Below are 24,314 nucleotides of genomic sequence, written 5' to 3'. Positions count from 1 at the left end.
TTTACCAGCAGGACATTCACAGTGACTATTTACAATTTCACCACTACTTTTTTCAACGCTGAGTTTATAGTTGTAAGTTACCTATAATAAAATGCATAAGTTTCATTTGGGCCGATTTTCTTAATACTATATGGATATTCAATAATGGTGTGCCAGATATTATATTTAGGAAATTGAATGATTCCTTTACATGAGCTGCAGCCTGTAAGTCTACTAATCAATCTATACATGTATACATACAACAAAAGTAATAAAGTATCTCTTGCAAAGAAGAATATGTCTATCAATGTTCATAAGAAATACATCAGGAGTAATTTCAGAATATCTGATCATTTCTTTTTTACCAGAAATCTAATTGTTGTTTACTAAAAATGCAATGCAGATAATGTGATTGGCATGATTGACAGAGATAGGCTTTTAATATCTAGCCAATAAAACAGGAAACAAAATTCCCTGATCAGCTCACCAGTTCTCCCTATTAAATTATAACATAAATAAAGATTTAAGCTCACAAATTACCTTCTTTTTCATTGCAGCAGCAACAATTTCTGTAAAGTAAATACAAGTATCTATTTCACATAAACTGCATGCAGAAACTCGATCACTTTCCATCAACTCCTCTCCTTTCTGCAGTGTTTTTAAATCATGGGCCATCCCATGATCAGATACCATTCTGTATTTAAAATAACCATCTATTTGACAATTGACATCTATCAATTTTTGGTAATGTTGATCTGTGTTCACATACAAGTTGTCGAAATCCTGAACTAGGCCACTGTGGAATTGTGTACTCAGGAAGATGGATAACAGGATTTCTAAAGCTATTAATTATTAATTTTATTAGAACACATAATATACATTGTCTTAAAATTTAATTTAGAACACAAGGCTTCTATAAACACCACAAAGCAAGTCAATCACCACTTGGAATTTGGAACAAAGTTTATAATAATAGGCCTATCTATATAATATTAATAATAATATATGGTAATCAGCATGCTATCTACATGCGTACACAAATAATTGTACTTTAGGACTATTAATATTAACTCTCTCATCAAGTTGAATGCAGAAATCCAAAATACTGTGGCACAACAGAATACTAGGCCTATAGGCTAAGTTTTCTTATTTCAAGCTAAGATATACACTGACAACAGTGTCTCTGAGTCAGTGTAATAACTTCCATGTTATTGTTAGTTAAAATAGGCCTAGTTAATGAATTAGGCCTATTCAGATTTAAAACTTTCGTGGGCTTGCCTAGGCTAGTTGATATGCTATAGATAGGCTAAGGCCTAGCTCGAGTAGCTAAGGCCTGTGAAAATCAATAAATTACACTACCGACAATGTGAGTAATGCCAAATCCGTACCTATACCTACGGGTGTAATTTGTTTGTTTCTAAATGCCGACGAATGAACGTCTGAACCGCTTATAAACTTGAAAGTGGGTCGCAGGTTTGTGAAGCGTACGAACATAAGGCAGTCGCTGGAATGGGAACAGGGCTTAATTAGGTTATTATAGGCTAATGTTTACTCGATGACACTTACCTCTCAATAAGTGCCTCTTTTCTGCCCGTTGTCCATGCACCTCGTTTAGCTAACTCGTCTTTCAATTTTCCAACAGTAAATCGACCGTAATTATTTTCCGCCATGATTTTGCCGTCTGCTGTGAAAGAGTAACTCAATGACGTCTTGGAGTAACCCATAATCCAGTGGAAAAACCTGAGAATCAGTGCGCGAGCGGACAACCCCATTGTCGTGGTTTCAAACCAAATTTTAATGAAGTCCAACTTTTAATTCAAAAATCAACAATACAACCCTTTAGCTGTTTGTTTACAGGACACTTTTTGGAGGAATTCTGACACTTTGTCTTTTAGATATTTTCTTAGTTATCATCAATAGTCAATTAATGATGGTAGAGCTCATGGGGGTGTTTATATTATTCTTAATGGAGATATCCCTCAGAGTCAAGTCACCCTAAACTCGCCTTTACAGGCAGTTGCAGTAAGGGTGACTTTGCTTATTCCCATAACACTCTGCTCTGTATATCTTCCACCAAGTTTACATCTTAATCCAGATGATAACAACAGAGGTAAACAAATAGCGGACTTCATTAACCTTCATAATTAGTGTTTATTAAATGGTGACTCGCCTACTTATCTACATCCTGCCACAAATTCGTGTTCTTCCCTAGATCTCACCATTTGCTCCCCGGTCCTGTTTCGGGATTTTACATGGAGAGTAAATGAAGAACTATGTGGTAGAGACCATTTTTCTATCTTAATTGATAAAAATGGTCCCTCTCCGGTCGGAAGACCCCAGAGGTGGAAGTTGCATAAGGTTGATTGGCCTCTATTTGAATCTTTGTGTCTTTTCTCTTTTGATACAGAGAGTTAGAAGATGCAGATGAGCCCATGGCATTAATCACTTCAATTCTTCAAGATGTAGTTTAGCAGGCGATTCCATCCAAAAATCACGACTGAACCAAAACGTTTCAATAAACCATGGTATAATGACAATTGCAGATCCGCCCTAAAAGAGCTAGATCTTATTTTGAGACGACTAAAAAAACCCACCCTTCCATGGAGAATATTGCGGCATACCAGATGGTCCGGGCGAAGGCCCGTAGAACCATTAGAACCATACATCAAGCAAATAAGTCTTCATGGCAAGGTTACGTCTCTAGGATCAATTCCCGTACTACACCCAAATAGGTATGGGATATGATTCGTAGGATTAAAGGTAAAAGTAGTGCATTATCAGTTAACCATCTAAATGTTGATAATACCGACTTAAGAACATTTCCTAATATTGCTAATTCTCTGGCCAGTACATTTTCATTTAATTCATCATCCAAATTCCTACGGCCACAATAAAGATCATACGAATCATACAAATTATCGCCGATCGCTTTAACTAGCTGCATTTGCAAAACCATGGAGAGATTGATCCATCGAAGGCTTGCTTGGTACCTTGAGCCCAACAACCTCATCACTGACCTCCAATGTGGATTTCGGTCCCAAAGGAGCACTCTTGATCATCTCGTTCGATTGGAAACGTTCGTCAGGGACGCTTTCATCCAGAAGCAACATTTAGTTGCAATATCTTTTGATCTAGAGAAAGAATATGATACCACGCGCGAACTCCATAACCTCAGCCTACAAGGTCGCTTACCTATCTTCATTAAAAATGTCCTGGAAGATAGGTTATTTAAGGTACGACTGTGATCAATATTCGCTGACACATTTCCTCGGGAAATGGGGGTTACACAGGGAAGTATTTTATCTCCAACTCTTTTAGCAATAAAAATTAATACTATCCCAGTGTTCCTTAAACCAGGCACAGACGGCGCTCTTTATGTTGATGACTTTCTGATGTGCCATGGTCTACAGACATGCGGATAGTCGAACGTAAGTTGCAGTTTTGTTCGAATTCACTTCAACTATGGGCAACCAAAACTGGATTTCGTTTTTCAAAATCCAAGACTGTCTGCATGCATGTCTGTCAGAAATGAGGTTAGTATCCTGATCCAGAACATTTCTTGAATAGCAACCGCCTTCCTGTTGTAGATGAAACCAAATCATTTATCCCCCATATTAGAAACCTAAAACAGAAATGTCTCAAACCCCTCAACATATTGAGAGTCTTATCAAATACTGACTGGGGAGCACACCGTAAGGTCTTGCTCCGATTATATCGAGCATTAATAAGATCATAACTCGATTATGGGTGTATTGTGTATGGGTCTGCCCGCGAGTCTTATCTCAAAGAGCTCGACACCATACACAACCAGGGACTTTGAATCAGTGTAGGAGCATTTCGTACATCACTAGTGGACAGTTTGTACGTCGAGGCGCAAGAGCCCTCGCTGCACAACAAACGTGATAAACTGACCCTGCAGTATGCTACGAAAATCGCATCTCCTCCAAATCATATTTCATTTAACACCATAATTAGACCATAAAATGAGCATTTATATCTGCTCAAGACAAAAGTTATTCCACCATTTGGTATTCGGATACAACCCGTTTTGTCTGAGGCTGGTATCAGCCTTGAAAGTATTGTGAATACCCCTTTCTTTAAGACTCCGCGGTGGGCTATATCTCCCCTAAAGATCGTTTTCGATCTTACGCAACATAAAAAGAGAGATACTAGCTCTACGGTGTTCTAATCTCTCTTTGTAGAGTTAAGGTCTAAGTATGGTGATTATGCTCCTATTTACACAGATGGTTCTAAAGATGGTGATCGGGTAGCTTCGGCTACAGTGACACCATCTGAGACCATTTCTGTGTGTCTTCCACCTGCGTACATTCATGATTGCATGATTTAGAAGAGATAAAACCCTCTTTCGTTTGCCCAAAGAAATATGTCGCTATCAAATAATAACCTAATTACTAAAAATAGACTACTTTCAATGTATTTTATTTAATGCTAGATCAGATTAACAGATTTCACTAAAGTCACGGTCATCGAGCGATATTTATGTTTGCTCGATTCCACTTTGTTGTATACCGACTTATTGTATGCCAAGATGATTTCCGCTTATGTCGTCATGATGTTCCGAATCGACGAATTTCGAGAAATATTTTTGGAGAAATGTTTTGCAAGATTTGTATTTGGAGATTTGTATTTAGAAATTTGTTCTGCGAGATTTGTTTTTAGTTGTATACAAGTAACCATATCGGTGAAATGTATAAAGAAAAAATTAGTCTAAAAACTAAATGCTCTAAATCAATATGATGATGATATCTGAATGAGCCGCACCAGCATGAGTCGCTTTGTTTTGTTTACGCGCGTTGCTACGATTCCAAGTGCCCGTCTGTGTTAATCATTCATTCACGCAAATTTCAAACTTCACGGGTTATTAGGAAGGGGTTGTCCACGTTGGCTTGCGCTTAACCGAACCGTTGACCGTTAGAATTCGGTCAAGGGTATGCGGAATAAGTTTTAAATAATTAAAAAACTAAGTAGCTTGTTCAAACGGGACGAAAACATTTATGTTGCTTACACAGCGGAATTCTTTCAAAAATAATGCAATAAAGAAATCACTTACAGTTACCGGGATCATTCGCAATAATTGTCTGATAATTTGATTCCTTTTGAGTAAATAGCTCACTTAATTCATGAATGGTACAGTATGAATTAGTATAAGCCTCCTGTAGACATTGATATTGTATTGAAAAGTATCTGCAATGTATAGATTATATGAAATTGTACTAAACTATTCGAGTTAAAACAGTCCAAGGTGTATCCTCTGTTTTATGCAGATTAAAGCGATATTTTTAACTACTCTGAATAAGAAACCTGGGTACAAATCATTTGAAAAAAAAACCTTTATTCTGAAAGAAGCACATTATCTCAAAATCATTAAGTGTAATTTTAGCGACTGTAGTAACAGTTGCGGGTAGTCTGCGCTGACTTGCACTTAGGGCTTCGTATTGGTAAATTACCTTTAATCTCGTTTCTTGGAATGTAGTGTAGTTTTTACTATCAAAAAATAAAAATTAATATCAGAATAATTTTGATGCCTTGAAAGGTGATATTGGTGTACTATAGTAAAGAATCACTTACTCGCAAAACGTGGTTGCGGATGACCCATTGGTGTTTTCACAATAATCATAAAAAGGTGCACAAGTCTCCGCTGGAAAAAACAAAGCCAATATAGTTTTAACAGTATCTTGTTGCCATTGTCAAACATTTCATTTTTGTGCAAAGTTTATATACTTTTCGATTGAAAACCAGAACTAACTGACTTTCTAAGAGGGGTACTCCACAAGTGCAGTTCGTATATATTTTCGTGATGAATGTTCGTGGTTGAATAAAAGAAAATAAGAATCGTGTTGGATTTCGATATTTCTATAGTCTTAGTTAATAATTAATCACCATGAATTACAACGTAAAATTAATGTAACAACGAGTTAATAATCTTGGTTCAAATGCTTAATGGTAGATAAGCTTCAATATGATGATGGGAATTGACATAAACGTGTGTCTCCAGATATCCAAATACAGGTTCATACAGTTTGTCCTAATGATTGTGATCTGAAGTTGACCTTCTAATATGAAGGTTTGTAGAAATGATTTTCCTTGATTGACTCGTTTGGGTCTAGATACGAAGACGCGTTACCTATGGCATTAAATCCTATGCAAACAAACAATGTGGTAACTGAAAGGGTTTAGTCCGTAGACGTTAAATACAATTTATAAAATAGATGTAAAGCATAAAACAAAAAAACATTTGAGACAGGCGATTAGGGAAATATATCATACAATATGAAATAGAATAAGACACAGAAAAATGGGGGTAATTAAAAGGGTGTCTTAAGATCCATTGCAATATTCCTCACTGAATTTTAAGTAACACTAATTGGCCGAATTCACCACCATTATTATTTGGATTTTACTGAAGTTCGCCCTACTATAATACTAGAGGATATTGTTATGTGGATAGAATTCCCGCATTTATTCATTCGCCCCTTTATTAAGTCCTTCATTAAAGGGATAATTTCACTCTTGCTGTAACTACATAAAATGTCCCAATCTTCATTCCGGTCAACAAAATGTACTAATTTACAATATTCCAATTAATTGATTGTATAAATTTAATCTTAACACACCTAATTAAGAAAATTGGAAAATTCAACTAGAAATTGAGCGTTTTCACAATTTCACAATATCTTCCACCAAGTTTACATCTTAATCCCAGAGATCTTGATGACGTTGTTGAACAACTTCCTCTTCCGTTTATTATTACGGGAGATTTCAATGGTCAACATTCACTCTAGGATAACAACAGAGGTAAACAAATAACGGACTTCATTAACCTTAATAATTCGTGTTTATTAAATGATGACTTGTTTACTTATCTACATCCTGCCACAGCTTCTGTTTCTTCTCTCGATCTCACCATTCCTGTTTCAGGATTTTACATGGAGAGTAAATGAAGATCTATGTGGTAGTGACCACTTTCCTATCTTGATTGATAATAATGGCCCCTCTCCAGTCGAAAGAATTCAGAGGTGGAAGTTGCATAAGGCAGATTGGGCTCTGTTTGAATCTTTGCGTCTCTTCTCTTTTGATACAATTCTGAAGATTTTGAAGATTCGAAAAACCACGACCGAACCCAAACGCTTCAATAAACCATGGTATAATGACGATTACAAGAGCGTGATCGTATTTTAATACGACTAAAGAAGCACCCTTCCATGGAGATTATTGCAGCATTCCAATTGGTCCAATAAACCATGGTATATTAACGATTGCAAATCCGCTCTTTAAGACGTCTTGAGAATCACCATTCCATGCAGAATATTGCAGCATACCAGATGGCCCAGGCGAAGGCCAGTAGAACCATACGTCAAGCAAAGAAGTATTCATGGCAGGGTTACGTCTCTTAAGTCGGTATGGGATAGGATTCGTAGGATAAAAGGTAAAAGTAGTGCTTTATCAGTTAACCATCTAAATGTTGATAATAGCACCTTAACAACATTTCCTGATATTGCTAATTCTATGGCCAGTACATTTTCATTTAATTCATCATCCAATTTCTCCCCCGATGCCTTTCGAGGCATTAAAAAACAACTGGAGAAAAGGCGACTTCATTCCAAGTCCAACAATGATAAATGCTACAATGATACCTTTTCCAATGCATAGTTTCGGGTTTCGCTAAAGCGAGACCGGGATACTGCAACAGGTCCAGATGAAATACACTACCAAATTCTAAAACATTTACCTTTTTCCACTCTCTTAATTTTATTGGATCTTTTTAACCGGATTTGGGTTCATTAAAAATTTCCTGGAAGATGTAAGGTACGACTGGGATCAATATTCTTTGACCCATTTCCTCAGGAAATGGGGGTGGGGGGAGAGGGGGTTCCTCGGTTAAGTATTTTATCTCCAACTCTTTTCACAATAAAAATTAATACAATTCCAGTGTGTCTTAAACCAGGTACAAATGGCGCTATTTCAAATATCGAACATAATTATATCGAGAATAAATAAGATCAAAACTCGATTATGGGTTATTGTGTATGGGTCTGGCTGCGTGCGAGTCTTACCTCAAAGAGCTCGACACCATACACAACCAGGGACTTGGAATCAGTTTTGGGGCATTTTGTACATCTCCAGTGGACAGTTTATACGTCGAGGCGCGTGATCCCTCTCATTTCATTTAACACCATATTTAGACCATATCATGAGCATCTATATATATCTGCTCAAGACTAAAGTTATTTGTACATCTCCAGTGGACAGTTTATACGTCGAGGCGCATGATTCCCCTCATTTCATTTAACACCAGATTTAGACCATATCATGAGCACCTATATATATCTGCTCAAGACTAAAGTTATTCCACCATTCGTTATTCGCATACAACCCCTTTTGTCGGAGGCTGGTATCAGCCTTGACAGTATTGCGAATACCCCTTTCGTTAGGACTCCACCGTGGGCTATATCTCCCCCATACCATATTAAGATTTTAAGTCATCAATAAATCATCTCATTTATGGCCACTGGCAACGGTCATGGGATCTTGCAGGCACAAACAAATTTCATCACATCAGGCCTCTTCTTGGGGATTGGCCCAACTCCTATAGTACCAACAGGAGGGATGAAGTTGTCTTGTGTCGCCCTCGCATTGGTCATACTTTTTTAACACATTTTGTCATCTTAAAATGAGAGTCTAAACCGGAATGTGAACACTGGCAAGTGCCTTTGACGGGGAAGTACATTTTGATTGAGTGCAAGTATCTTGGAAATATTAGATCAAAATATTACCGTTGTCAGACATTACACCATTTGTTTGCTCAACCGGAGCTATATTGTAAGATCCTAAACTTTTCAAAAGAGAAAAAAAATTATTATAAGTTTTAATTGTATACATGTAACCCGTTTTCATTCATTTTACTTATTTATATTCATAAAGTATTTGATATTTATTTTTAATTTTATATATTATCTGTGATACTTGTTTTTATTTATGGATCTAAATATATTTCTGTGATTTCTGTTATTTTGTCTCGAATAATTTCACACATATAACCGAGTTGGAGATAAGGTGCCATAAAATCACATTTCATTTCATATCGTTTTCAATGATTTCCGATAATTACTTCTAGATTTATGGCCCTTGATATCTGATGTTTTGTGTACTAAACGTTAGTATAGGGCAGAACTAGGAGCCAAACAAATCTGAAAATTACTTAATGGGTTAGTAGTAGGGGAGGGTTTATGGCTACGCACTGCCCTTGACCTTGCACTGAGTGACCCTATGACATAGTTCGTCATGACCTAACCTTGCATTGAGTGACCCCTGTAACGTAGTTCGTCGTGACCTGATTATAACCCCGTGACCTAGTTGGAGGGCGAAAAAGAGGAGCGCGTGCACTGGAAAGAAGAAGGAAAGACAGAAGGAAGAAGAGGGAAGGGGAATAAATTCTTTCTGCTTTGATTATGTTGGCCCTGAAAAGGGCCGTTGTCCTCACTAGAATGTGAGGTATTTTCCTAGGAGGTGTTTTTAATACCTTGTCAGGTAAGACGAAGACATCGTCAGGGGTAATCACGGCAAGAGCATTACCCCTGAGATACACGAGAGTGTCTACCCTGCGGTTTTCTTCGAGGCGTATGATGGGAGCAACTTCACCCATTCTGATAATGAGAGACGGATGGTGTTTCGTTTTATAACCGTAAGGACGAATCCATTTAAGGGGTATGACGTCACAGACGAGTCCATTAATGGAGTGGGGTATAACGTTACAGCGCTTAGGGTAACGTGATGTAACGTTATGCATCGTAGGTTGAACGTTGGGGGATAAAAATAGACGTGATGCAACGTTATGCATCGTAGGATTACGTTGGAGGCTAAATATAGACGTGATGCAACGTTATACTACTTATACAAAGCATGTGCAACGTTATACCACATAGGGTGTACGATATCGAACGTTTGATGACGTCACGAAATTAGTGGGATAAAAGGGACGCGACGCGACAGGTTCTAACACTTTTCTGCTATCACCGAGCCGAGCAAGATGAGTTTTTCTTTACGACCAGTAGATTGTTTAGAACCGAATCGCTATGTGTGGAAATATACTTTCTGGAGGAGTGGTCCCACGTTCCGGCCATAGATGTGCCACTATAATTACACGACACCTTTGAAGCCATCATTGAGGAAATTCGCCGAACCTTGGATGCCAGAGAAAGTAACTACGTTAGAATCGCCATTAGTTACCCAATATTCAAATCACCCATCTGGTTACCGTTCCGTGAGCATCGCTTGTTAAAAGCCGAAGAGGTTTTACAGAAAGCGGCTGGCGTATTACAGAGTAATGAAGAATTTCGACTGGACCAGCGGTTGTCCATGAGTATCTGTCACGTGTCCCTTCCCGATAGCAGGGGTAGCGGTAAAACAAATGTGAAGAAGAGACACTGCGCTAATTTCGAAGAATATTTGAAGAAAAAGAGATGCCTCGTCACCATCAAGAATACCGACGAATTATGTTTTCAGAGAGTCATTGTCGACGCTCGTCACTTTGCGAACAAACAGGACTTGCCTGAATAGGAAAGAGAGTAGAAAAGACTACAGAGGACAGGACCCCAATCGTGGCAGACGAGGAAAACGGAGGCTCTTCATCGAGGCCGTCGATGGAACCAGGCAAGCCTGTACGGGGGTGGAAAGGTGGGAATGTATGCCAAGTATTTGGGAGCACAAGGGTACCAACTCAACGTTTTCTCTCAAGCCATCTTCGGTAAGGCGATCTATCTCGGAACAAAATATAACACCGGAACACCAAAACATCCGAACCTGTATTTACACAACAGACATTACGACGTCATTTCCTCCATGCCCGCCTTTGTGGAAAGGTCATATTTTTCTGAGACCTGTCAGTTGGGATACCATAGTGCCGAGAAACATTTGTGTCACGTCATGTGCCAAGGATGCCAGAAAGTGGTTCCACCCGATCCCAATAAAAAGACTTGTTACCGATGTCATCGCGTGTTCATGAGCCGGCAGTGTTTCAACAACCACCTCGCCACCCGTTCCAGAGCCATGTGCAGTATATGTCATCGCTGGAAGAAGTGCCAGAAGGAGTGGGACGTCATCAAGGCCAAGCGAAATTTGGAAGAACACCGATGCGGAGAATACGAGTGGTACACGGCCGAAAAGCAGTTTTGTTACATCCAGCCACTAAAATCACCCATCGACATGAACGGAGACAGGAAGACACAAATCGACAAACAGAAGATAACGTTGACCCGCTTCGTCTTCTTTGACGCCAGCAAGATTCCGGTGAATACATTCCCAATCTATGTGTCCTGCTTTTCCATCGACAACCACGAACCTTGCGAGCACTGTGACCAATATTGGAATCACCAGAGAGAAATTGTTTTTAAAGGCTAAGACACGCTGGACGTTGTGGGTAAATGGTTTTTGCAACTCGCTGCACACGGTACGGTGGTAGATGGTCCGAAAAATGACAATCACGAATCGAGTCCCGTCATCGCCGTGGCGCACAACTTCAAAGGTTACGACGGACTGCTAATTTTACAGACCCTGCACAAACATTCCCTGGCGCAACCCGAAGTGATTATGAATGGTGGGAAAGCGATGACGATCGCTGTCGGCACGGTAAAATTCATCGATTCCCTCAACTCTTTACCTATGCCTTTACGCGAAATACCCAAGACCTTCGACCTGCAAGAACTCAAGAAAGGTTATTTCCTTCATCACTTTAACAGACCGGAGAATGAAGATTACGTGGGCGCCTCTCCTCCAGACACCGATTACGATCCAGATGGCATGAGTGTATCGGAACGAGAGAAATTTCACGATTTAGTCCGGCAGAACTATGGCTGAACCTGGAAATTGTATACAAAGTTTTTTTTTTATGATCGACTTTAGTAGCCTAGGGTGTCCTCTTTCAGAATCTGCCGAGTGAACCTCACCCTTGAGCGTTTTGAGAAATTCAAGATAGCGTACAATACGACCGCCTTATCAAATAATCCCCTATAGCTCCCATAGTATTCATTCTAGGATGATAATTTTGGTGTCTTAACCGTATGTTTATGGGGTCAAGGAATACACTGAAATCATTTATTATATTGTGGGGTGATTAGATGATAGTACAATCAAACATGCCAGACAATATGGCCCTTTAACTCGTTAGCGGCGGTAAAGACTGGCATCGCTTCCAACATCGACAACAGTCCAACAAAGCACTTCGTTGGTTGGAATGGGAACAACACCGATAGACCATGGCAGCTTTTTGAAACCAGACCCCTCTACCAAACATTCGACACGCCCGTAACGGCATGAATGCCGAGTCGGACCTTACAGTTTGGATGGTATGGCCACGACCACAGGCACGGTGTACGAATTTCATGTGAGTGCCTTTCACGGTTGTCCCAAATGTTTTCCGGGCCCCGTCCAAGACGTCCAACATAAACATCCCTACGATCCATCTCGCAGTATGAGAGACTTGTACCAGAAGACCCAAGAACGTCACCGTCGACTCCAGGAGCAGTACGTTATGCAGACCATCCTCTTCATGTGGGAGTGTGAGATGGGGGAAGAACGGCGCCATGATCCTGAGATGAATGAATTTCTAAGAGGATTAGAAGACCAGCAATAGCCCGCCCCGAACCCCTGATGCCTCTCGACGCTTTCTTCGTTGGAATAACCAATGCCATCCAACTGTTGGTCAACGAGTCGGTCGAAGACATGCGCTACATCGACGTGGTGTCTCTCTACCCCTACATCTGCAAGTACGGTACGTTTATCATCAAGGAACCCACGATCTCCACACAGCCCGATCAAGACCAATGGCAGCAGTACGAAGGATTGATCCAGTGTTCGGTCTTTTCGCCTCGTGGCCTGTACCACCCGGTGCTCCCTGTTCGACGCAAACAAAAGTTGGTGTTTGCCCAGTGTCGAAGCTGCGTCGACGAAAACATGCAACAAGGGGAGATTGCGGAATACCAAACTTGTGATCACGCCGACGAACAGCGAGCCTGGGTCGGTACGTTTGTCACCCTGGAACTCAAGAAAGCGGTGGCCCTGGGATACCACATATTGAAGATGTACGAAGTCTGGCACTGGAAACTATTCAGCACCTACGATCCCGGGGCCAAAACGGGAGGTCCTTATACCGGTTACATCAACCACTATCTGATGAAGAAGATGGAAAGTAGCGGTTATCCCGACACCTGTCCCACAGAAGAAGACAATACCCGCTTCGTGAACGGAACGACGTGTACGACACCGAAGGTGTTCGCCTGGATCCCACGTCGATAAAACCAAACAAAGGTATGCGGACGTTTAGTAAGCTTCAACTCAACACAGCCTGGGGGAAATTCGGACAGAGAGACAACTTTCGCAAGACCGAATACATCACGGAGCCCAGTGACTATTTGAGAAATTGTTGGACGTCACCCAGACCGTGCGAGATGTGCAGTTAGTCAACGATAACATGATACTGGTAGAAACGCTGAAGAAAGAAGAACACGTCGCACCCTGCCCCATCACCAACGTAGTTATCGCGGCCTTTGTCACCGCCCAGGCCCGATTAAAACTCTATTCCGTCCTGGAAAAGTTGGGGGAACGTGTTTGTTATTTTGACACCGATAGCGTCATTTACCAATACCACTCCACGTCATGGAACCTGAAGGTTCCAGTTTGGGTCAATGGAAGAACGAGCTGCCCGAGAATGTCACTATTCGAGAATTTGATAGCGGGGGGTGGCAAAGAATTACGCGTACCGCCAGAGCGACGGATGAACTGTCTGCAAAGTCTCGGGATTCATCCTGAATTATCGTGCCTTCTAACAATTAAATTACGCCATCATGAAGGAGAACGTACGCCCCGAGAACAAAAAGTATAAAATCGTGTACGACAAGCGTTTCGTTCAATTCAATGGCGATGGACAACCAATCAACACTTATCCCTACGGATACTGACTTTCGTGTCTCTGGACATAAATAGGGATATGATCAAGCAACTAAGACGGCGATGGCTCACTTTTCGGGTCTTCAAGTGTTACCTACCCATCGTAGAGGAAAAGCAACGCGAGGAGTGTAACGCTGCAAGTACGATCACCCCAGTCAGAGATACCACTCGTGTCTAGGATTGGGTGTATCTTCCATAACCGGCCAACCCTCACATCCCGTCGATGATTACAATCATAACTCTGGGTGGATGAGCCGAAACTACAAGACATCGATTGCGTGCTAAGCAGTATGATGGACGATCCACTGGAGCGAGTCAAGAAGTGGGAGGACATTTAAGGCGGTGTTGATCAAACGCAAAGACGAGTTCATCGAACACAAAGACGAAGAGAATCCCAAACGACGGTGGATGGACGATTTACCGAAGAAAAAGAAACGGTGGTTTCAGAGAAACGCGAATCAGTCAAGCCAAGATAAGTCATCCTAACAATGGATATAAACGTCATGTCCGGCAAGCTGGGAGAAGGTTGGAAATCTATTGGCAAACATCTGGGGATCAGAAAAGCGCGAATCAGTCAAGCCAAGATAAGTCATCCTAACAACGCGCGCGTGCGAATTTTCACCGTATTCAACCAGTGGCGACGAAAACACGGTAATCGAGCCGACCTGATGACGTTGTTGGAGGCCTGTCACGTGAGTGAAGTCGTCATCGATTGGGAAGAAGTGCAAAAGTACTAGTACGTGGAAAGCATGGACATCATAGACTAGACACGAACGAAGGAAAAGAAAGAACCAATCAAAAGAGAGTGACGTCACGACCAAGACTATAAGAGCAAAGTTTCAGAATAAAATTTCATTCTGCTCTCGATGGCTTGTCAAGCTTGTTTCTCCTGTAACAATGTCGGACACTGGTATAGAGACTACCCTGCTCGTTCCCAACGGCAACGAAAACCTGAACCAAGACAAGACAGACCAGCCTATGGCTCTGGAAGTTGTTACCTCGGTGGAGAATCAAGACACCAGAGACAACACCCGTAGTCAGCGATACTGGTACTGGTGTGGAGAAGCGTTCGAACTCGACAGACGATACACAGAGAAAAAGAAAACAGCCAACGAAGCTTTCCATCCCATCAACTATTCCCCGACTACCAGTGAAACCCCGAACGACGAAACCACGAAGCCGACTGTTCTCTTGTTGGCGGAGAAGGAAGCAGAAAGTTTTTCCCGAGCACTCATCCAATACGCGGGTCCGAAAGATATGCCCCCTGTTCCGATATGAGCGAATGAATACCCGTCGTCGTCACGTTTGCCGAGGTGGAAGACTGGAACCCACAAGATACGATGCAGATACTTTTGGGAAAAGTGTATTGGACTCCTTGCGCCCTGAGAAACGCACCCTGGTTGAGACAAGAGATCCTGAAGAGAGAGCGTGAAAACTAACATTTGTACTATTTGTCATGTTTTATGTATTGAATGTTTTTTTGTATTGAATGCCATGCCATGTCTGTTGTTCTGTGGTGGGCTCGAAGGTGGGGGAACAGTGGAAGATGGATGTGGCGTTCAAACACCCCTTTACCCATCTTCAATAGAAGGCTCGATCTCGCTTTAACTACGTTCATCTTATCAAGGCCTTCACGTAATACCCTGCATATTGCGGCACTAATTTCGATTGGGTACAAGCCCAACTTGTGAGTCTATACGAAGTCTCGCGCTTTCAAGCTAAAATGTCTACCTGTGATAATCGAGTTGCAAAATTCAAGGTTCATTCAATGTCAAGGTTTCCGTGGAGGTCGCGATGTCACAACCTCTGATTGGACGCTACTGCTCACGTGTCTGTAGATAACATAGCTGTAAGTTCGGGAATTGTGAAGTAAACAAGCAACGGCCAGATGTTTACCTAAAGAGGAACCGCCCATCGCCTACGTCCCAAAAGTATAAAAGAGGATCTACACCCTCGAATTGATTCTGTTAGTCACGATGGCTCGCACGAAGAATACCCACATCCGACCCTTCCCCCAGCTTTGGCCCCCTTTGTATCTAAACTATGGGGGGACAACTGGAAGGACAGCAGGGTGGTAAACATCCCTTCCTCAGAACGCGCGATAGAGCGAAAATTATGGCCGCCGAGCTATCTAAACTATACTCTTCAAAAAAGGTAGGGGATATTGAAATGCAAATACCTATGCAGGTTATGATATGATAAATATAGTCCAGGCAAGATAGCAAAAGTGCGGGCAGTTGGTGCAATAGAAATGCCGAAAAAAATCTCTTTGATCATGAAACGTGGGGGACGAGGGTTTTTTCGGGGGGGGGGGGGAGGGGGTTGATTCGAATCTTGCTACGATGGATGGAAGAACGAAACAAGAAACGAAATAAATTCGTTCGACGGACCACTCAGCGCGGTAGGGGTCTGCACACTGAGCAGTTGAACCTAGATCGAGCGTTGCTTCGCAAATTGACTAATCCACGAACACCACCCGACGTTAAACAGAGGCTTCTCGATCAACAGGGTGGTGCCCTCGGTGCATTGCTCGCTATGCCCCCCCCCCAGCTTTGGCCCCCTTTGTATCTAAACTAGGGGGGGGGGGACAATTGGAAGGACAGCAGGGTGGTAAACATCCCTTCCTCAGAACGCGCGATAGAGCGAAAGCTATGGCCGCCGAGCTATCTAAACTATACTCTTCAAAAAAGGTAGGGGATATTGAAATGCAAATACCTATGCAGGTTGTGATATGATAAATATAGTCCAGGCAAGATAGCAAAAGTGCGGGCAGTTGGTGCAATAGAAATGCCGATCACGGTTTATGGTCGGTTTAGACGTATATTATGACCCAAAAAAAGTCCCAGTCCGAAATCCGTGCCCAAATGGGTCAAATTGGCCAAAAAATCCAAAATGGCCACCGCTTTTGGCTTGTAAATTCCAATTTCCACCCAATTATCACAATATGATCGAATTTGGTATCAAAATATACGTTTTTGGGGTAACTGAATCCATTTCCATGCACATTTTTGTGATAAGGGTTACCACTGAGTCAATATTAGGGGTTGTTCAAGATGGTGGTCAGTTTTGGCGGGAAAATTCGAATTTTACATAAGGATCAAGTTTGGTGTCAAAATATATGTTTTCGGGTTAGCTGAATCTATTTTTGTACATATTTTAATGATTAAGTGATTCCCTGTGTCAATATAGGAGAAATTCCAATTTGGGGTTTAGATTTCCGATTAGGGATTGGAGATTAATGATACTCCTACCTTAGACCTAATACAATGAATTTCATCCAGTATCAACTAAATTTCATTTGGAGTGTCTCCCAGTTCACTGCGGTAGCGGCATAGGGGTATGTCGACTGGGGTCACTCTCGGGTCACTGCGGAAGCTGGTCGTGCCTTTTGAAGCACGTGGCACAAAATTATTCAGATGTTGAGACACAGATGGATACAGTATCGCCTGTTTGTCAGATATGCAGTGAACAATTTAACAATGAAAACCCATAATTATTGGTCATTGTTTTAAGGTTAATGAAGTGGAGGAGTATGTATCAAGGTCTAGAGGGTCCGCGGTGCCAAAATCCATTTTTGCGGATCGTTGTCTTTTACATGGTCTGTAGGAAAGACTAGCAGACGTTCCATTACAACATATAAAATCGGTCACCGCTGTTACAACAGTAAACAGTAGTACTCGCAATGCCTATTTTTTGGACAAGCCAAGACGGTTCAAATGACGACTTGACATAAATCTAGTTGTATTTAATAAATCAGCATTGAGGCTGGTGTCCCTAAATAGATGACACTTATTAATTACTTGCACATCTAACTTATTTATAAAACATCTATCACAGAAATTGTTCTTCACTCTGTGTAACCTAAGCAAAAAATCTAATTGCAGAGGCATGCTGGCCAGGTAGTCAACCGCCTACCCTACCCTCATAAATGTAAAAACAAAAGAAACTCGAAATGGTTGATAACGCTCGAATCCGATGAGATTTCCTAACAAGGTATATGGAAGGAAGCGGGGGTGGCTATGCGCCCTCTCTTCCGAAAATGTGCCATCGAATATTGTGCCCCCTTTTTCTGCTGCCCTTCCCTTGTTCCAACTAACTCCAGAGATACTACAATGTCCGTTTTTCATTGATGATATAAGGGCCCCATACAAGCTCAATCAGACCATGATTTCCACGGCTGACTTCCAGAATAGTTTTATTTATATATCTAAATGAATTTAGGGAAATTGTAACACGGGCGACGGGAACCATTATTGCCGGTTAGCATACTCAAGGCCAATACGCAAACCGTCACAACGAATGACATTTAATCTGTCACCAGTAACTTCCTTGGCCTGGCTTAAAGTGTATTTTGATCGTCGCCTCGTTCTTGGGGTTGTCAGTCTACTTTCAATTCTACCTCCCTACCCCTACCCCCATTAGGGAACAGAATCGAATGGAACTTGGCAGGTATCCTTTGTAAGGAATACCAGTCCCTTTTGATGCTTGTTTTTATTTACTCACAGGTCGTTTAGTTATTGATTGCAGATGACTATGTTCATGTTCGGATCTTTGTGACTTAATCATAATCCCTTAACCAAGTGTCAATGTATGGTATGTCATGGCATATACAGGGCATAGACCAGCTCCAGAAAAGGGGCTAAATTTTGGATGTTTGTGTTGTGTCCAGTTCACTAACATTTAATTGGCTGGTATGCTAATCTAAACAACATGTCCGACTTGATAGCATTAGTATCCTTATATGTTGACAACTATAAACCTGCCTGCTATTGGGAGTATCAAATGACATCATTTATTATAATCGGTTTTATCATTAAAAAGAATGGTAATGGATGCCAGAATAAAGAATTGACATCTTTCAATAAAGGTGAGCTATTTATAATTATAATTCTATTCTTTCTGAAAACAGAACATAAGTATTATGTAGTTTAATTGGATAAGGATTTGCATGTTTAAACCCGAGACAGAGTACATGTACTGCAGTAGTGTGTATTTTCGTACGAATTTGCAAATACTTAACTAGATAAAATTTAAATTGCACATTTCATTTGAAAATTAAAGTAACATTTCTTAAACTGTCATTTTAAATATGATGAATTAACTTAATGATAAAGTTGAAGTTGATAGATAACAGCTTAACACAGTTACATATGGAGACTGTCATATAACCAATATTCTAACCAACCCAATACATAACATATTCTTTATATTCAAGGAAGAATACAGATACCAGACCAGAGCTGTTATTTTAATTTGAGAGGGCTCATTTCATCCGATCCTGATTTTTATACGACTACATGTTCTTGTGAATGTATACTGCTGTCGCCACTGTCCATTTTGTCCGGCCATAATTTGTTTGTGGACACTCAACAGGTCACAATTGTTATCCGATGTTGACATTCTATGGTAAAGGGGTATAAACTTTCTGAAATGATACATTAGTGAAGCCACTAAGGAGTACTGACGTGTTTCAGTAAAATATGTCACGTCCATGCCTTGTCACATCAACATTCAAGTTACACCATAAATTATTGAGTATAGTAACAATCAATACATATTAAAGTGGAAAAACCTGTCATTTTGAACTCTTAATAAAACCGGAAGTTATACTTCATGATCGAACTTGTTTATAGTAATTGTTAGTAGACATCAGGGTCATCATACATTATTATTATTATTAAGCTTTCATATTTCATATGAGAGCTTATTGTTTTTGTTAAGATTATTAAGCTTTCATATTTCATATGAAAGCTTATTGTTTTTGTTAAGACCGCCATCTTAGATCCATCTGGGTCACGATCCACCGACCATTACCAAACCACTCCGAAATATACCTAAAATCCTAAAATGGACCTTAATTTCTTTTGACTTCGCGCATGCGCCACGCTGGAACCAAAGTACCATGACTACCATGACTTTTTAGTTCTTTCCCGCCATTTTCGTTTCATGTTTTCATCCGTCCCGTTTTTAAACGGCTTGATCCATTTTTCTGAAACTTCTGGAACGTAAAGTCATTCCGATTACAGCAATCCAGGTCTCAGTTATTTCCCTTTAGTTTTCAGATTATTTTGTTGCCCGGGTGCAATGTTTCTCACTATATTTAGACTTGTAACTTCGCGACTTTTTCACCGATTTTGATAATTATTTTTTGTTGTTCTTTTTTCTTTTAAGATACTTGATATAATCCATGTCACGTGACGATGAATATGAAAGCTTTCATATCTGCATGGGACAGTAGCAGATCTATTATTATTATTATGTGTGTACTTTCTGCAAATCGGATTTCTCAGAATCTAAATATGGGATCTTTCTAAATCTTTGACCTACCCCACCAAAATTGGATGGCACCTTTTGATTAAATATATTTCCAAACGTTTTACGAATCCGAAATCACCGAATTTTACGAACGAAGATATTGACCTACATACCAATAACTCTGTGACTATGTGACCTATTTTACTAATTTTTTTTTCTTTGAGTACGATTTTCATGAAATTTGGAATGTATGTAGATCTCATTGACCCAACTTCAACAATACCATTAAAATGCCCTAACTTATCTCCCCTCGGAGAAATTAAGGATTACAGTTTTCAAAAAAATCGACTAAATATAGGTCAGATTGCCTTGAATTTTTTTTTCTTTACTAGCTACGACACTTCTGATTCGTTCACATAAAATGGAGTTTGTAGCCCATTCCGGAAGTGCCACCATCTTGAAATGTGAAAAGTCGCTAAGGCTTTTTTGATATTTTACTTACAGACAAGGGAATTATATTTTCCGAATCCTTGAAGAAAAGCCCATAAATTGTAGTAATTAGAATTTGGATTTCTGGCAAATGATGGACGCCATTTTGAATTGAAAATGAAAAATAGTGAAAAATCCACATTAATGGGCTTGAAAACATCCAAAATTGGTCGTGGCTTAAAGAATCTGTCTCCTATTACCGAAATCAATACATTTCAGGATAGCCTGGCCCATGGTCGAATGTTTGGTATTTGAATATTTCAAAAATTCGAATTTCGCCTTTGATGTTTTCCGTGCCGACAAGGTTGCTTTGAGTTTAGCTAGTTTTGAATTGGCGCATGCGCTACGCTGGAACCAAAGGTACCATGAGTACCAAATTCCGGCGAGGAACGTTTCACGTTGGTACCTAGGTACCCTGAAAATTTCAAGGCGATACCTGCATTCGTTCAAGTCGTTTGTTCTTGGCACCCAGGTCACCTGCTCTTTTATCGTTCCCCCCCCCCCCCAGTCAATTTACGGATTTCATAAGGGGACAAAAGTGGAATTTCGCCGCGACACCGGCACCGATTGTCCGAAAACCTTAAAATTTGGACACAATACGCCCATTACCGCCCATTTTGATCCCATTAAAAAAAAACAGTTTTAGCAAAAAATCGATTTTCGGAATTTAATATTGGTTTTAATTAGGGTTTCGCACTGCGTACCTTGTGTGAAACACTATTGTTTTTGTTAAGATTATTCTTCTTCTTATTATTATTATTTTATTATTCCAATTTATTTTTGATTAGATCTCAGCAACTGCTTGACGGATCAATACGATTTCTTCGGTTTTACTGGAAAAGTGGGTGTGACTTAGAGGATAAAGCTATTTTGAACGTTCTGCGACAATGCGAAGCTATCGTTTTTAGAAATATTGCAGTAATTTTAACAATAATCACTGGATTTTAACTTTCGATACATTTTGCAATAGCCGGAGACAGGGCACATAGTTAGGCTACTTTTGATTTTTGATTTTAGGCGCCAAATTTCGAAAAATTTAAATTTTTACAAAGAAAATTTTTTATTTATGAATATTTTTTAGTCGTGTTTTACACAAAATTAACGAGTCATCTGACTTGAGCAAAAATCTGATTTTTTTTGTCTCAGTAAATTTCCTTGGCCGCCATTGGCTAATTCAGTTTTTCAGTCCTAGATTAATTATTTATTGTTCAATTTGTATAAAATAAAGTTCATATGCTCCGTTGTCTCAATTGCCATTTTTTTTTGTTACCGATAGAGTTATCTGTCGGCACCGGAAGTGACGTAATTTTACCAAAAACTACAATTTTGACAGTTAGGTACCACTTTACGAAAGCAAATATTATTTTTTTCAAATCTAGTATAACTGAAAGGGCGCGCCCTTTAAAGGCGCACAAAATGTTGGGCCCAGTTTTTTTTAATTCCGATTCCGTTTTCGGGCTATTTCGATTAAAAGTTGAAAAAGGGTGTAAAATTAAGCTATTTACAACAAATCCAGCGTTTTCATAATTTAAAATATTACTTCGTAACTTTCATAAACTCGTAGCAATAATCTATACGGAGAGAATGTATGTGAAAATTAATTTGTAATATGCGCAGTTGCCGAGAAATGGTCAATTTTGCATGAGTCACTCTTTACGCTATTGTGCCTGTAAAAGAGTCAATTATCTTTGGATTTTCATAAAAAAGGGCCATTTGATGCATAATGTCAATTGTGACTAGTTCAACTCAATTTAACATTTTCAATGTCACCGGAAATGACGAAATTTGGACAAAAACTGTATTGATAGCCTTCGAAACAAATAATTTATTCAAATGAGTCGTATTTGTTGTTTGTTTAAGATTTTGATATTTGATCCTAATCAACTAAAAGAATGAACCCATACGATCATATAGATATCAGAAAATGGTTTCTAACTTTCAAGGGTTTTTTGTCCATAAAAGTGTCAATTATTATTCGATTTTCATGAAATTTTCACTGTGTGATACCTAATGCCATTTAAGATTTCATACAAGTAATTTAAGATTTTCATTATCACCGAAAGTAACGTCATTTTGGCAAAAACTGTATTTTTAGCCTTCAAAACAGATATTTTATTCAAATGAGTCTGATTTGTAATGTTTTGAAAATAATAATTTTTGATTCCAATAAGCAAATAGATTGAACCCATATGATCATACAGATACCAGAAAATGGTTTCTAACTTGTACGGTTGCAGAGAAATAGACGATTTTCTACAAGTCATTTTTCAAGGTTTTTGGTCTATAAAAGTGGCAATTATTATTGGATTTACATAAAATTTTCACCAGGTGATGCCTTATGCCATTTCTGATTTCATAAAACTAATTGAACATTTTTATTATCACCGGAAGTACTGTACACTTACATGTAACAAATGTATAAAATGAATTGATATTGTTGGATTTGGTTGATTCGGCGTCCATTTTATTTGATGTGTGCAATGCTTATGTGGAAACCTGTTTAATGGATTCATTGGTACCGGAAGTGACATGTTTAGGGTAACGTGGCACCGGTGAAACCCGTCATTACTGCATCGCAGTTCTTGTTAATTTGGAAATTATCACATATTATAAGGAGAAAATGCTCAGATATCAAGAACAATAAAAATTCGATAAAAAACGGCAATTTTTTAAGCAAAAAAACTTTGATGGGTGGGGGTGGATTTTCGCATTTATTTTCAACTTTCTCGGAATTCCACACTCTTCTATTTTAAATATGTGATAGCTAGAATACTAAGGTACATTCCGTGCAAATTTGAAGGCAAACGGACCAACGGAACGTTGCCTGGGCAGAGCAAATCAACCCCGATCGCGAAAATTTGATCATTCTTCAACGTTATTATAATATTGTATTATGACCGCCATCTTAGATCCATCTGGGTCCCCGATCCACCGTCACTTACCAAACCACTCCGAAATATACCCCAAATCCCAAAATCGACCTTGTATCCTTTTGACTTCTCGCATGCGCCACGCTGGAACCAAAGGTACCATGACTACAAAATTCCGGCGAGGAACTTTCACGTTGGTACCTAGGTGCCCTAAGAAATTCAAGGCGATACCTGCATTCGTTCAGGTCGTTTGTTCTTCACACGGTTCCTGTCGTTCGGCTAAGGTCAATCTGATTCAAAAAATGTTAGTTCCGTTCAAAGTTATTTCATTTATTTTTTTAATATTTTCCTGCCCCTTTTTAGTTCTTTCCCGCCATTTTCGTTTCATGTTCTCATCCGTCCCGTTTTTAAATGGCTTGATCCATTTTTCTGAAACTTCTGGAACGGAAAGTCATTCCGATTACAGCAATCCAAGTCTCAGTTATTTCCCTTTAGTTTTCAGATTATTTTGTTGCCCGGGTGCAATGTTCCTCACTATATTAAAACATGTAATTTCGCGACTTTTTCACCGATTTTAATAATTTTTGTTGTTCTTTTTCTTTTAAAATGCTTGATATAATCCATGTCACGTGAAGAAGAATATGAAAGCTTTCATATCTGCATGGGACAGTAGCAGGGTTAGTTATTATTATTAAGCTTATTAAGCTTTCATATGTTAAGATTATTAAGCTTTCATATGTATTACATATGAAAGCTTAT

At 39.7% G+C, this 24,314-nt stretch overlaps 1 protein-coding gene across 1 annotated transcript in view; it reads right to left on the bottom strand.

Annotated features, from left to right (window-relative positions):
• Nucleotides 1–1,649, bottom strand: part of LOC126824336 (uncharacterized) — a 57,362-nt gene extending 55,713 nt beyond the window's left edge. Inside the window, exons 1-2 of the mRNA XM_056101733.1 lie at nucleotides 1,546–1,649; nucleotides 585–673 (exon numbers count right to left, since the gene is read on the bottom strand). Coding sequence (XP_055957708.1) covers nucleotides 585–673; nucleotides 1,546–1,649 — 193 coding nt within the window. The remainder of the gene's footprint in view (nucleotides 1–584; nucleotides 674–1,545) is intronic.
• Nucleotides 1,650–24,314: the final 22,665 nt, after the last annotated feature.

The sequence above is a fragment of the Patella vulgata genome, chromosome 6 (genome assembly GCF_932274485.2).
Source record: "Patella vulgata chromosome 6, xgPatVulg1.2, whole genome shotgun sequence".
NCBI classification, from domain to species: domain Eukaryota; kingdom Metazoa; phylum Mollusca; class Gastropoda; family Patellidae; genus Patella; species Patella vulgata.
The sequence above is the reverse complement of the archived record's forward strand: the minus strand, read 5'-3'. Positions and strand labels throughout refer to the sequence as shown.